This window comes from Arvicanthis niloticus, unplaced genomic scaffold, assembly GCF_011762505.2.
Source record: "Arvicanthis niloticus isolate mArvNil1 unplaced genomic scaffold, mArvNil1.pat.X pat_scaffold_318_arrow_ctg1, whole genome shotgun sequence".
Lineage (NCBI taxonomy): Eukaryota > Metazoa > Chordata > Mammalia > Rodentia > Muridae > Arvicanthis > Arvicanthis niloticus.
The window spans coordinates 72939-89475 of record NW_023045973.1 but is presented as its reverse complement, the minus strand read 5'-3'; the positions used below and the strand labels follow the sequence as shown (position 1 = coordinate 89475).

Below are 16537 nucleotides of genomic sequence, written 5' to 3'. Positions count from 1 at the left end.
GCCTCAATCTTCACTTCTATTCTCACTTACATCTGCTGATATGTCACTATAAAGGTAATATCTCCAAACTAGCATTACCTTGCAAAAAGGGAGTGGGGGAATAAACTTAGGGCATACATGTGGTATTGGCTACTAACTCTCATAGGAAACACTGCAGGATCCTCCATCTTGTCTCCATCATCGTGGGTCTCGCCATCAGGAGAAGGAGAAGGAAAAAAAAAAACGGAGCATCTTCGTGCATCCTCTCCGGCACCCAGATAGGGTCTTGTTGGTCCTGTGGGAACAAAAAAAAAAACACAACCCCTCGCCCACACCAACACTGAGTCTTGACCATGACATTTCCTGTTAGAATATCAAACCTTTTCTACTGGCTCAGGGTGAGTATGTCGATCAGCTGCAGATCGTCCTAAGAATGCTTCTGTGCTAGTATAGATGAGGAATGCCGAGACCACGCCTAGTAAGACGCCCACACCCAAGGAACCCAGGCTGTCATACAATGGATTGCCTGTTATGGAGGTAAGGCCCATGCAGGTAGCCGCGATTATCACTCCTAAAACAGCTGTAGCGTCCCCCAACAGAATGACATTTGTACTCGGATGATGTCTTTCCATAACCTACTTATAAAATGACGTGCCCTTGGCCTGAGCGCTCCTGCGAAGTTCACTTATGGCAACAAGAAGTGTTGCTCCTTCAGACACCAAAGATCCTGCTAAAATACAATATGCCCATAGGAGGGATTCCATTGGTTGAGGATGAAGCAATCCCATGACTCCATGATACCAAGAGAGTCCTGCACCCATCATGAAAATACCAACACCACTAATCAATGAAGAAATATAACACATATTTGAAAAGCCATACGGGTGAGAAGAATCTGGTGTTTGAATAGACTTGCTGATGTCCAGTGCTAGCAAACCCTGGTTACAAGTATCAGATAATGAGTGTATAGCTTCTGAGAACATACTTGCTGAACCCATATAAATCCAGGCAAGACATTTAAAGAAGCAGTTTAAGCCACTAATGCAAATAGCAACCATAAAACATTGTGCTCTTAACTCCCTCCAGGCCTCAGGACAAAAACTCCTTCCTGAACCTCCAGTAGGATCGTTCTGAGGCGGCCAGGGCGGCCCTGGTGCAGTTGATTCTATTTCCAGTTTCGTTTCTATTTCTAGTTTCTCTAATTCACCCTCAGAGACTTCCTCCTCTTTTAGCTGTTCTAGTGCTTCAGTTGTTTTCTCTAGTGCTCTGCAGACTCCTCCCTTTTCTCTCTCTTTTGACTGTTTTGAGCTAGCATCTCTTTCACTTGCTCTAATGCTTCCGTTGTTGTCGCTTGAATGGCAGAAACACACTCCTCACTAGTCAAGCAGGTGCGAATAACCTTCCAGATCCCTCGCACCCCTGTCTTTCCCTTTTTGTCCTGCAGAGTACCCTCCTCCCATGCTCGGTCCAGATCCCTAATTTATCCCAGCAGGCTAATGACAGGTTTCCTGACACTGCAAACCACGGAGCCACCGCTTCTACCTCACTAAGAAATTGAGCCAAAGCTCGATCTTTAAATTTCAAGCCTTTACTATCAAGAAGCTCATGAAGAGCTACCTTCACTGGGAAGGATGGTGAGGTCCCCATTTTAGTGGTGACACTCGAGGCGTATCAAAACCACAGCTAAGAAAAAGATCCCTCTTGGCACGAGCTCAATCCTTCAGCCGTTATACTTTCACTTTTATTCGCCTCCTTCTGAGGGCCTTAACATATGCTGCCTCCTTCCTAGGACCTTGTCTGTTGATGGGCCCCACTTACCGGCCACTTTCCGATCGATCGCCCTGTCTGCCCCTGGTTCTGGAACTCCGGGAACTCACGCACTGACCAGCAGGGAAGAAAGACTAGCACACCAGTTCCTTCCAGCGACAGTTTTACTCAGGAATGACTTTCAGTTACAGCATAAAGGGTGGGCCTCCCCCCTCCACCCCCCCCCCCCCCCAGTGCCTCCCTCAAGTGCAGCTTAAGTAGCCTCCAGTGGACTGCCCATCAGCCCATACTACTTTCCACTCCACCATAGGCTGATACCCATGAGGAGAGATCAGGCTACTGGCAAGCCCAGCCTCCTCACCAAATAAGGACTTGTTTACCCCCAAGAGGGTTAAGGCAGTAGGCTCCACCTTTAGGGCACAGCAGAAGCTTTCCACACTTGATCTTAGAGCATAAGCCATTGGTGTTCTGTTCACAACTTTTTTCCCTGTGTCCAGGTATTTGAGCCTTTCCCACTTTCTCTTCTATTAGTTTCAGTGTAACTAGTTTTATGTGGAGGTCCTTGATCCATATGGACTTGAGCTATGTACAAAAAGATAAGATTAGATGAATCAGTACCATTTGTTGAAAATGCTGTCTTTTTCTCCTCTGGATGGTTTTAGCTTCTTTTTCAAAGATCAAATGTCCATAGGTGTGTGGGTTCATTTCTGGGTCTTCAGTTCTATTCCATTGATCTTCCTGCCTGTCTCAGTACCAATACCATGCAGATTTTTATACTATTGCTTTGTAATATAGCTTGAGGTCAGGGATGGTGATTCCCCCAGAAGTTCTTTTATTGTTGAGAATAGTTTTTGCTCTCTTGGGTTTTTATTTATTCTAAATAAATTTTCAAATTGCTCTATAAAGAAAGGAATTAAAATTTTGATGGAGACTACATTGAATCTATAAATTGCTTTTGGCAAGATGGCCATTTTTGCTATATTAATACTGCCAATCCATGAGCATTGGAGCTCTTTCCATCTTCTGAGATCTTTGATTTCTTTCTTCAGTGACTTGAAGATCTTGTCATACAGATCTTTCACTTGCTTGGTTAGATTCACTCCAAGATATTTTATATTATTTGTGACTATTGTGAAGAGTGTCATTTCCCTAATTTCCAGCACAGCCTGTTAGCCTTTGGGTAGAAGAAGGCTATAGATTTTTTTTTTTTTTTTTGAGATAATTTTATACCCAGCCACTTTGATGAAGTTGTTTATCAGGTTTAGGAGTTCTCTGGTCGATGTTTTGGGGTCACTTATGTATACCATCTTATCATCTCCAAGTTGTAATATTTTGACTTCTTCCTTTCCAATTTGTAACCCTTTGACCTCCTTTTATTGCCTAATTACCCTGGCTAGTACTTCAAGTACTATACCAAATAGGTGGGCAGCCTTGTCTAGTCCTTGATTTTAGTGGGATTGCTTCAAGCTTCTCTCCATTTAGTTTGATGTTGACTGCTAGTTTGCTGTATGTTGCTTTTACTATGTTTAGGTATGGGTTTTGAATTCCTGATCTTTCTAAGACTTTTATCATGAAGGGATGTTGAATTTTGTCAAATGCTTTCTCAGCATCTAGTGACATGATTATGTGTTGGGTTTTTTTTTCCTTTGAGGTTGTTTATATAGTAGATTACATTGATAGATTTCCGCATATACAACCATCCCTGCATTTCTGGGATAAACCCTACTGGATCATGATGGATGATTGTTTTGATGTGTTATTGGATTCTGTTTGTGAGAATTTTATTGGGTTTTTTGCATTAATATTCATAAGGGAGATTTGTCTGAAGTTCTCTTTCTTTCATGAATCTTTGTGTGGTTTAGTAATGAGCGAAATTGTGGCTTCATCGAATGGATTGGGTAGTGTTCATTCTGTTTCTATTTTGTAGAATAGTTTTAAGAGAATTGGTATTAAGGCTTTTGTTGTGACATGATCCTCTCTGCCTGGCTAGAGACAAAAGACTTAACAATGCCTGAATAGTTACTATAACAAAAATGTTGTGAACTGCTCCACTCTGCCTGGCTTGGCCTCCAAAGTGCTGGGTTTAAAGACATGCACCAACACTGCTTGGCTCAAACTGCTGCTCCAGTCTTCTGGTCAGGGTCTAGAGAGAGAAAGAGTTTGGAGAGACACACAGAATGGAGACAAGACAGAGAGTCTGGTCAAATCTCTTTTATTGAAGGGAAATCTGGGGTATTTATGCACTTTTGCCACGTGCCTTTTAGGCGCGTGGATATGACATAAGCCTTACAGGAATGGATAGCATGTGCACCTTGCAGGCATGTACAGCGTGGATAGCTGTTTTCTAGCCTCTTTCTGCTAAAAGTCGGCTCCCAACAGTCTTCTTAGAAGGTATGATAGAATTCTGCACTAAAACCATCTGGGCTTTCTTTGGTAGGGGGACTTTCAATGACTGCTGCTATTTCTTTAGGGGTTATGGGACTGCTTAGATGGTTTATATCATCCTGATTTAACTTTGGTATCTGGTATCTGTCTTGGAAATTGTCCATTTCATCCAGATTTTCAAATTTTATTGAGTATAGGCTTTTGAGTAGGATCTGATGATGTTTTGAATTTCCTCAGTTTCTGTTGTTATGTCTCCCTTTTCAGTTATGATTTTATTAATTTAGATAATGTCTCTGTGTCTTCTGGACAGTCTGGCTGAGGGTTTATCTATCTTGTTTTCTCAAAGAACTAGCTCCTGGTTTTGCTGATTCTTTGTATAGTTTTTTTGTTTGTTTGTTTCTACTCAGTTGATTTCAGCCCTGTATTTTATTATTTCCTACCACCTACTCCTCTTAGGTGTATTTGATTCCTTTATTCCAGCCTACAGGGTCTACACTCAAATATTCAGGACATAAGTATAGCCTCAACATTTCAGACAGAATCCTTTGTTAGTTTTGTTTTTAGAGACAGGCTTTCTCTACTTAACAATGCTGGCTGGCCTGGAACTTGCTCTGTAGACCAGCCTTGCCTAGAACTCAAGGAAATCTACCAACCTCTGCCTCCCAGGTTCTGGGATTAAAGGAGTGAGCCACCATCCCCCACAGCTAGAGGAAAATACTTTTAAAGGCAAAAAACAAAACCAAACAAAACAAAAAAACCATATCCTATTATCACTCTCTGAAGCTGCAGGAGGGGTACTGCAGGAGCAGGCAGTTTAGCAGAAGCTAAGTTAACTAAGGTATCTTTTTAAATCAATTTTATTTATTTATTTTATGTATTCACCTTATATCCTGCTCAATGCACCCCCTCCCATAATCCTTTCTCTATTCTCCCTCTCCTTTTCTTCTGAGCAGGTAGGAAACCCATGGGTATCCTCCCATCCTGGTACTTCAAGTCCCTGGAAGGCTAGGTGCTTCCTCTCCCATTGAGGCCAGACAAGGTAGCCCAGATAGAAGAACATGTTCCATGTCTGGTTTCTAGAATAGAATTGGGTAAATTTCCATGGAACTCTCTAACAAGGAAACAACATTTTAATTTTACTTGATATTGTCTCAGGAAGAATACAGGATGGAGGAAGCTCTGAAATGTCTTTCTCTGTAATAAAATATGTGTTTTCCATTTTAGAAAAATAGTTTGTCTCATTTGGGTAAGTAATACGTTTTTTGAAGCACATCTTTTTTTTTTTAGGTTGTACATGTCTTTGGAATATATTGTTCATATCTGAGAGTTGAGGAATTTATGAATTCTATCAATGTTTGTTTTAAGGCTTTCTTTTCTATGTATTTAATAATATGTGTCTCTGTTGAGGGTTGGTCTGCTGCTACTGTATATAAAAATGGAATATTATGAACTATAAGATCTGGTTGCGACTGATGAGAAGATTCTCATATACTCCAGACACTGGTGTATAAACCTTGCTCTCCAATTTAAAGCTATTGTTAAATAAAAGGGGCTACAGCCAATTACTGGGAAAATGGAGCTGGGCAGGGTTTTTGTTAATAAGCTAAGGTCACAGGTCAGGTCCAGCAGAAAAGAGAAAAGAAAGAAATGAAGGGACAAAGACAGAAAACATAGAGAGAAGAAGGCCATCCATGAGGCTAGATAGATCATGAACAAGTAGCCTGGAGAATTACACCCTGAGGACAGGCTGGTGTAACAGCAAGTATTTGGAGAGCATACCTAGGAAAATTAACCAGTCTAGCAGATAGAAAAGTGTATTAGAGGTAATTTACTCTTCATTGTGCTAAAGTTGATTTCATTTTTTAAAGTAATTAATTTATTTATTTTAAACTCCAAATTTTATTTCCTTCCCAGTCTACTCTTTGACTGTTCCATATCCCATACTTTCTCCCCAACCCCTGTCTCCACGAGATGTCCTCACACCCCATCTCCTACCACCCTAAAACTCTATATTCCCTGGGGCCTTCAGTCTCTTGAAGATTAAGTGAATCTTCTCTGACTGAACCCAGACCCAGCAGGCCTCTGCTGTATATGTGTTTGAGGCCTCCTATCAGCTGGTCTATGCTGCCTGGTTGGTGGTCCAGTGTTTGAGAGATCTCAGGGGCCCAGGTTAACTGAGACTGCTGGTCCTCCTACAGGATCACCCTCCTCCTCAGCTTCTTGCAGCTTTTCTCTAATTCAACCACAAGGGTCAGCTGCTTTTGTTCATTGGTTGGGTGTACATATTTGCACCTGACTCTTCCAGTTTGGGCCTTTTGGAGGGCAGGCAGTCATGATAGGTCACTTTTTGTGAGCCTCAGTAATAGCATCAGGCCTTGGGACCTCCCCTTGAGCTGGATCCTGCTTTGGGCAGGTCAGTAAAACTTCCTTTCCTCGGGCTCCTCTTGGTTTCCATCCCTGCAGTTCTGTCAGACAGGAACAATTATGGGTCAGAATTTTGACTGTGGAATGGCAACCTTCTTTCTACTTGATGTCCTCTCTTTATTGGAGGTGGGTTCTATAACTTCACTCTCCATATTGCCAGGCATTTCATCTAAGGTCCCTTCCTTTGAGACTTGAGAGTCTCATTTTCCAGGTTTCTGATGCAGTCTGTAAGATCCCCTTCCCTCACCTCCTACATCCTGAGCTTGCCTGATTTTAAAAATCCATTATGGAAGGAAAGAAAGAAAGGAAGGAAGGAAGGAAGGAAGGAAGGAAGGAAGGAAGGAAGGAAGGAAGGAAGGAAATCCATAAAACTCTGCATCAATTACTGGGGGCTGGCCAGGTCATATTCAACTAATGAAGTTATAAATAACATTTAAAAATACGATTTACATGTCTTCTCACTCTCATTCTATTACTGTGCCCAAGGATTTCTTTAGGTGTATATACAGTTTCACAAAACAAAGCCTCTGTTTTTTTGTAGTTCTTTCCATTTGATTAACTTCTGTCCAATCTTAATGACTTCATTCTATCATTGAATTTAGATGTCAAATTTTTTGAGGGCATTAATATATTTATTTGATATTTGTTGTTGTTGTTGGCTTTTTTGTTTAGGTTTTTTTTTTTTTTTTTTTTTTTTTTTTGAGATCTCTCTGGTTTCCGAGTACATACAGTTAGAGATATAAACTTCCATATTAACATCACTTTCATTATATTCCATAGCTTTGGGATGTCTTATTATCCCGTTTTTTTCTTGATGTCTCCAATGATCCTACTCATTGTGTCTTTGATAACAGCTTCACTTTTTTTCCCAGTGTGCTTTTATACCATGTTAATTACATGCAGATAATAAGGTCAGTTCTAGGTTAAGAACAAACAAGGCACTGAACACAAATAGTCAAGGAACAAGTAAGGCAATAAACAAAGTCCCATGATCACTGTTTCTAGGGGCTTATGAGGATGTCCAGGATAAAAGAAATGTGAGTTTACCTTGAGCTTTGTATTAACCCAAATGTAAATATTCTTATCTGAGCCTATTTCCCTGCCCTAGCCCAAAGTCAAAGTCTTGCCAAATGCCCACTTCTTTGTTCTAATCCAATGTCAAATTCCTGCCAAGTTTCTAGAAGCAGCCCCAAAAGCTCTCCACACTTTGCACACAGACAATAGTAGATAGATAAAAGAGAGCACAATGTTCCAGTACTCAGGAAACCATCAGATTTTCTGGACTCCACATCTTCCAGACAATGAATTTCTTCTATTTAGTGCTACTGTCCAATTATTTTACCTTGTGATACTATCATAGAAATTACCAAAGAGTGAAAACACCAGGTCATTTATGTTTAAAAACAAAGTGTTGTAACATATAAATCAACAAAATTTGAAAATATAAACTGGAGCATAGTGCAGCAGAAGGGTCACCAGAGAGCTGTCCTGCAAGCCTTTAATCTCAGGAACTGGGGAGGCAGAGTCAGGCAAATTTCTGTGTTTCAGGCCAGACATGTCTACAGAGTGAGTACTGAGACAGACTTCCATATTTCTCTTAGAAGTGGATGTTATAATTTTGTGTTTAACAATCTATGTCTCATTTACAATACACACTGAGGTTAGCTGTCTAGCAAAGAATGAGGGAGTAATAGAAGATATTCCCAGAAAAAAAATATAGAGAGAATATAGAATTATTAAGGAATAAAGACAAAATTAGAGCAGGATGATTAATAGTGATGGATGCTGGAAGGACTGCATAAGGCAGAAATTTAAGGAGGAATAACTAATAGTAAAGAAGTTAGGAAAGCCATAGAAGCAGGGGCATGGACATATGTGTGTGTATATACATATACATACACATACACATACCATACACACATGCATACACACACACACACACACACACACACACACACACACACATATATATATATATATATATATATACAGAGAGAGAGACAGACAGACAGACAGACAGACAGAGGAAGGAAGGAAAGAAAAAGAAATGAATAAAGTAATATTAAAATATATAGTATATGTAAATATTACAAATAAATCTATTATAAATATATTTTAATGGAGTAATAATTATAAAGGGAGAGATTATGCCACAACTCACACAACCTAATAAAACCACCAGTACCTAAAACGGATTGCATCTTTGTGACCTGTTTCCTGAAATCATCTTCAATCACTACAGGATATTACTACTGCTGTTGGATATGAGCTACAAGTAATGATGAGAAATTATTGATGTTGAAAACACATACATATAGCATATAACATGGAAAAATCTAGATGATAGTAAACAGGAGATTTCAACCTTCAGGCAAGTTTTCATATATATCTTTAAAATGCCATATTTGCTTCCAGAATAAAGATGATAATAATCTTACCCAGATATAATATAGTTGTGCCAAGCTGTAGTAATAGACTGCCTATAAGATGGTCATGGATTCAATAGTGAAAATCATGGTAAGAATGTTCAGAGGCTCACCAATCTCATTCTGATTGGATTTAAGTTAAACCAAGTGATACAGAACGTATATTTCTATTGTTTATGTTTAGATTAACTAAGTCATATGTTCTAGGAGGATACCTATTTTTCCACTAAATGAATATTACAATAAAATGACTTCTAATGACATATTGCTATACCCATAGACCAGACTGTTACTCAGCTCTCATCAAAAAAGTTTCTTCAAGCAATGGATTGTGAATGACACAGAGACCACACTGAACAATACACAGAAAGTGAGAGACCTTGGGGTGTTCAGCAAAAATATAATATCTTTATCAAAACTCTCCTCTTAACACTCAGAGATTCTTGTGGAAAAGGAAATGTAAAGATTCTATGAGCCAGAGAAGATGAATGGTTAAGGAAAAAGCACTGTCCAGACATAACAAGTCAGACAAAGGTACTAACTCACACAAACACAGAAATACTGAAAAAAATTACCTGTTCAAATTCAACCTATACAGCATCACAACAAGAAGGAAAGTAGACACAAGTTTCACCAACAGATAAACATGATCAAACTATAGTATGAAAAACATGCTTCAAATATGTCTTAAAAGTTTCACTCCACATTAGAAAGCTATATGCAAGTGATAAAATAATACGTAAAGGAAAAATTGGCTTTCTTCAATAGAGTGAAACTATGTATTCTAAACTGACTCAATCATTTGAAGGCAGACATAATGATCACACATAATTGGCCAGCACTAAATGGAATCCAGGTTTTTCAGTGTCTTCTTGCTGATGTTGTTGTTGTTGTTGTTGTTGTTGTTGTTGTTGTTGTTGTTATTGTTGTTGTATTTCTAGTTGTTTTGCTTTGTTTTAAGACAGAGAGTAAACACACAGTTGGGTGAGTTAGAATGGTGAGATGGATCTGATATGAGTTCCTGGATGGGAAGAAATGTATTAAAATATAAAATATAAATTTCCCATAGAAAAAAAACCACGGCAGGTTCAATGAAGCACACTGGCAAGCCATCAAGCATCCAGGCTTTAGCAATATTAAGCAGCACATAAGCAAATACCCACAATTTTCTAATCAACCTATAAAATGCACTAGTTCCAGATTGATGTTTTCTCATTTATCAGCTAGCCCACTGCAAAAGAAATCCACACCTATGCTGGTACACACACCTCCTATTCCAAATTCATCCCATACATGAGCTTGAAAAACAGTTGTATGACATAGACAATGCATCTACATGTGCAGGTATTCAATGTCTGGGGTATTCACTGATCTGAGAATGATAAAAACTATTGGCAGATGTTGGGGGGCGACTTTTAGCAGAAAGCGGCTATCAGCTTTGCAGCCATCTTGAGCCATATACCCTGACATGAGACTTGGATTACAATAGCCTACAACAGCTGAGCACACTCTGATAACATCTTGCTTTGGATACCCAGGACTTTCCTTGGGTGTGTGAGATTAAAGGTGTGTGAGATTAAAGGTATGTGAGATTAAAGGTGTGTGAGATTAAAGGTGTGTGACTTAAGAGTGTGACTTAGAGATCAGATTTAGAGACAAGACCTAAGGGCATGATTAAAGGTGTGACTTAGTGGCATGGCTTAGAAGTGAGACATATAAAAGGCAGAGGCAGACTGCAGAGAATCAGACACAAAATCAGAGAAGCAGAGAATAGGAGAAACTTTAGAGGGAATCTTTAGAGAGTACAGCTTGGAAGGAGACTATTTAGAGACTCTCAACTAGGAACTAGGAACTAGGAACTAGGAACTAGGAACTAGGAACTAGGAACTCCAGACTTGGGACTTGGACTAGGAAGAGAAACTGAAGAATAAACGGGATTGAATCACACTCTGTCTGGTCTCCATTCTTCCAGTCTGTCCTCACTCTCTCTCTTACTGAACCCTGACCTGCGGACCAGAGCGGGAGTGTGGGCCGGGATACAGTGGCCTCCCCAAATGTGGGGCAGCCCGGGCCTCAACATTTTGCTCCAGTCACAACAGGCAGACAGTAGGTTTCTTAAGAATATACTTTAAAGGAAGTGGAATTACTTTCCATAATTTGAAGTGCTTTGAGTATTCCTTATTATGGTCAATACTAAATAAAATGAAACTGTGATAATAAAATGAACAAAATAGAGAGTTCTCATCGTTTGACAGTATATGAGGAAAAATATAAGTTTGGAAATGAGATTTGCATATACCGGAGACACTGGAATGTAGCATATGAGAAGAAAGAAGTTAGACTTACTGATATGAAAGAGGAAACCAAATAACTTTGGTTGATGTGGTAGAGGAACCTCATCAGTTGACAGGTTCTGAGGAAGGAAAGGCTCCTGTTGCTAGGCACATGAATCTAGAACTTACTCCATGAGAGACAATTGAAGGACTTATATTCTCTTGTGCAGTCACAACCACCCACCCTTGTTCCTGAGATAGGATGTAAAAATGTTTTGTGAGCAAGACAATAACAAGAAAAGAAGATGGGCATCACTTCATCTGATGGTAAGCCTTTAGAATATTCAGTAACAAATAGAAGCACAAATAATTAGTAGGTGAACACATACAGACCTCAATATCTTGCAATTTGTTCATGTTTGGGGATGGTGTTTATTTTCTTTAGATATTTCCATTCTCTCCTAGTTTGTTATGGTGACTTTAAGGTTTTTAGTTTGATTCACTATATACTAAATTATTAGAGATTTGGGGTGGTAAATGGCTAGCTATAAGTAAATTTGATGAAGTTGTGGGGAAAGGGGCAAGATAAAATCTGATATCTGAGAGCCAAATCAAATCTAGGTTGAAATAGTTGTACCAAATTATGGATTTAAAAAATGTATCTTTTATGTAAACTTGTGGATGTTGACATCATTTTGTAGAAAAATGAGTGACTGAGCATGTTCAATAATTTAAGTATTGTTTTAACCTATCTATTACTATACTTTAAGTCATTAATTTTGACATACATTTTTGCTACAGTGCCAACAATGCTGTGTTATTAATGAATAATTCTTTCCTTTATACTAGAAATATACTTTCTATAACAATTATTAAATCAAAACCAAAGTATTTTTGGATAGTCATCAGCATGTCAGAGTTTTAGTCAGTGTTTCATTATAATGTCACTAAATGTCTTTTTACTATTTTTTTACACTTTTAGCACTGTATATATTAGTGTATCTTCTTTCTTAATTATTTTTTCAAAATAGTAATACACTAAGATACCAGATGAGAGAGAGAGAGAGAGAAAGAGAGAGTTCAGTAAAATGAATGTTGCAAAAGCACACAAACATGAGAAGGAATTCCCAAAACCTATGGAAATGCTTTGTTACTTGTTTGTGCTTGCAACGCCAGTCACGAGAGAAAGAAACATGCAGATGTCTAAGGCTTGCTGGTGAGCCACTCATCCTTCTTTAGAGAGCACCACGCTAGTGACCACATCAGTGCTGAGAACCAAGTGGAATGATGGCCTAGGAATGAGATACAAAACATACAACAGGCTTCTCTAAACACAGACAGACACAAACACATATATACTAAGAAACATATACACACATGCTTATGTACATATCACATTCTCATATAAGCACACAAAAACAATAAATGAATGAAATACTAAATTTTAGTAGTAATTGCACAAAAGAGATGTATAGCTTCTGAAGACTCACCAGCCAGGATGAACTGTGACCAATGCACATATATCAAGATGCACATGAGGTTCATGTTAACACTGTAGTACACACTCACATACAGCAATATTAAAACAAACATTTGAAAAGAATGAGAAAAATTTTCTGCCTGAGAGAAGTTCCTGAATACCACAACAATGATAAGAATAAGACAGAAAGGAACACTCAAATGTCCTCAGAGAGCAGCAGAGTGATAGAGAAAGGTGACAATTCAAATGCCTACTTATATGAAAGCAATGACATTATTAATATTCAGCTAAAGAAATCTACAGGTCCTATTGAGGAAAGGGAGAAATTTGAACATTCTGATACAATGTGTAAATAAGGGCAATTTATTAAAATTTTTTATTGTGTTATTAAGAGGCAAGAGTGTTTTAGAAATATATATATATATGTATATAGATATATGTATGTATATATATATATACATAGGTGTATACTACAACTTTAATGAAAAACAGAAACTCATTGTTGAAATATCTTGGAACAAAGACTAATTGATTTTATCCCATTCTCTGCAGATATGTCATCAACCTTACCTTGACCATGATTTACCAATTGCCATGTTTGCCCTTATTTACCTGTTTCTTTCAGTCCTGCTCCTCTGATGACTCAACTCTGTCAGAAGACACGCCATTAAAGACCAGTGCTGCCTGCAACAGACAAAGTGAGGACTTGGAGAGCAAGAATTTGTCAAGCTCCTCCTTTGTCTCTAATAGGATATAGTGACTGTGGATAAGGCCCTGGTCCGTGAAAGAAACATGTTCCTTAAGTTCTGCCTGTGGAAGATGTTCTTCCTCTCTGCATGGTCACCAACTGGACATGCTAAGTACAGTAGTAGCCTTCCAGAAGTAGTGATACCCTTGAGGGTGAAGGTCACTGGCAGAAATAATATTTCCCCAGGTTGGCTGTCCTATAGCCTGCACATTGAGGGACAGAGACACATAATCACTATGAAACCCAAGAAATACTTGATATCCAGAAACTTCTTATTACTCACTTATAGTGACCAAGGTGATCTCCTTGAAGAACAGCCTTTTGTGCAGAATGACTGCTACTACCATGGCTATGTGGATGAAGACCCAGAATCCCTGGTCATCGTTAACACCTGTTTTGGGAGTTTGCAAGGCATACTAGAGATAAATGGCACAACTTATGAGATCATGCCCAAGAGCTCAACTTCAACATTTGAACATCTGGCTTACAAAATGGACAGTGAGGAGCCAGAATCAATTCGCATGAGATGCGGGTTAACCGAAGAGGAAATAGCACGACAAATGAAGCTTCAAGAAAGAGATGCCTCAACACTTTTGCAAATAGTCCCATATGATTATTCGTGGACTCATCACAGGTTTATTGACTATTTTGTAGTTATTGACCATAAACACTATATTCATAGAAATAACAATATCACAACTTGTATTCAAGAAACTTTGCAAATAGTCAATGGATTAAATGGTTTATATCTTCAAATAGGCATAGACGTGGTTTTAACCAAACTTGAAGTGTGGAGCCAAAGAAATCTTATCAATGTAGAACAACGGATTCATAAGGTCCTAAGTGATTTCTGCATTTGGAAAATAGCCTCGATTAGCAATCAAATTAGATATGATGTCATACACCTTGTGGTCAGACATGATTATGTTACAACTTTAGGGATAGCTTATTTACTTACCATTTGTTTTACTAATAATTGTGGAGTTAACAGTTATGTGTCTGATAAAACTTTTGACATTTCATACATTATAGCACATGAGATGGGTCATAGCTTGGGTTTGGAGCATGATAAAAAGGAATGTTATTGTGGGAGAGGAAAACAATGCATAATGAATGAATATAAATCAGATTACCCCAAATTCAGCAATTGTAGTTTTGAATATCTTTATTCATTTCTTTATCTAAGACCATGCTTATACGATACACCAGAAACACTAGAAAAACTAGTAACAACAAACCTGACCAAGTGTGGAAATAACTTGGTTGAGGAAGGAGAGCAGTGTGATTGTGGGAGCTCTGAATCCTGTTCAACAGATCCATGCTGTAGTGAGGGCTGTTTTCTCAAACCTGGTGCTCAATGTGCTTCTGGGCTTTGTTGTCAAGATTGCCAGTTTCTTCAAACAGGCACCATGTGCAGAAAAGAGAAAAATGAGTGTGACCTTCCAGAGTGGTGCAATGGAACTTCAGCTGAGTGTCCAGCAGATGTGTATAAAGAAGACGGAAGCCCTTGCTCGTGTGGTTATTGCTATAAGATGGAGTGTCATCAACATGATGAACAGTGTCGGAAGATTTTTGGCAAAGGAAGTCAAAGTGCAAGTGGAATTTGCTACATGGAAATAAACACACTGGGTGACCGTTTTGGTAACTGTGGTATTGATACCTATAAATACAGAGTATGTGAACTCGCTGATGTACTCTGTGGGCGAATTCAGTGTGAGAATGTGACAGAACTTCCCCAAAGGAGAAACCATGAAACGTTGCATTCCACTCACTTCAGTAATATCACCTGCTGGACTATAGACTATCATTTTGGGATAACCATAGATGACACTGGAGCAGTGAACGATGGCACAGCTTGTGCTCCACAGCATTTATGTATTGACAGAAAGTGTGTCCACCAGTCGATTCTGTCAAGTAACTGTTCAAAAACTTTTTGCCATATGCATGGACTCTGCAACAATAAACAGCACTGCCATTGTGATGTCACATGGGAACCCCCAGACTGTCGACAACGTGGCAATGGAGGTAGTATAGACAGTGGACCAGCTCCTGTGCATCGTGGACCAGCTCCTCTGCCTAGTGGACCAGCTCCTGTGCCTTGTAGACCACTTCCTGTGATTAGTAGACCAGCTCCTGTGCCAAGTTCACCAGCTCCTGTGCCTAGTAAACCAGCCCCTGTGCCAAGTAGACCAGATCCTGTGCCAAGTAGACCAGCTCCTGTGCCTAGTAGACCAGATCCTGTGCCAAGTAGACCACCTCCTGTGCCTAGTAGACCAGCTCCTGTGCCAAGTAGACAAGCTCCTATGCATAGTAAGCCATCTCCTGTGCCTTTATCTTCTTTTAATTGGAGTGTGTTCTTCATAGCTTTTTCAGTTATGTGTGTGCTTGGCTTAATTTCTTTGTACATCCTTTTTGAATTAAGGATATTACCTCTAAAAAAAGTTGTGCCAAACACAGAATCTGGTGATAAACATCTTACCTAAATAACTGAATTTAAGGTCTACAAACTTGCAAAACCTGAAGAAGATACCACACATAAAAAAATAAATAAAAATAAAAAATTTTACTATAAAACTTCCTTCATGTATTTTAACACTTTTTAACAAGTGTCTTTTTCTGTCTGTCTCTCTGTCTCTCTTTCTTCTCCCTACTCTCTCTGTCTCTCTGTCTCTCTCTCACTTTCTCTCTCTCTCTCTCTCTCTCTCTCTCTCTCTCTCTCTCTCTCTCTCTCTCTCTCTCTCTCTCTCTCTCTCTCTCTGTGTGTGTGTGTGTGTGTGTGTGTAATCCCAGGCAAGAAGTTCTGAATACTCAACCTTATCTTAGGATCAAATGTATTCACCAACAAATAAAAGGTAATCCTACACGTTCATAATTTCCTTTATTCAACTTTTTACCTGATAATAATAGAGTTGATGTCTGTCTTCCATAAACATGAGGCGAATCCTCGGGACTCTGTATGTGTTTCTTTGCATTTGGTATCTCTCAGCTTGAAAGCCCTTCTCCCTTTTCATTCTCTTTTGTCACAATAAGAGAGAGAGCCTCCAATCCCATTTCT

The 16537-nt window shown here is 39.0% G+C and overlaps 1 protein-coding gene across 1 annotated transcript; it reads left to right on the top strand.

The window, feature by feature from the left end:
- The first annotated feature begins 11463 nt into the window (after positions 1-11463).
- Positions 11464-16004, top strand: LOC117701908 (disintegrin and metalloproteinase domain-containing protein 26A-like). Its single transcript, XM_076706325.1, has 2 exons — positions 11464-11581; positions 13360-16004. Exon 2 carries the CDS (start codon positions 13527-13529, stop codon positions 15963-15965), a length of 2439 nt encoding a protein of 812 aa, XP_076562440.1. The 5' UTR covers positions 11464-11581; positions 13360-13526; the 3' UTR covers positions 15966-16004.
- The last annotated feature ends 533 nt before the right edge of the window (positions 16005-16537 follow it).

Bases quoted from the DNA above. Each gene is read 5' to 3' on its own strand.
- LOC117701908 (XM_076706325.1), top strand. From the start codon at position 13,527: ATGTTCCTTAAGTTCTGCCTGTGGAAGATGTTCTTCCTCTCTGCATGG.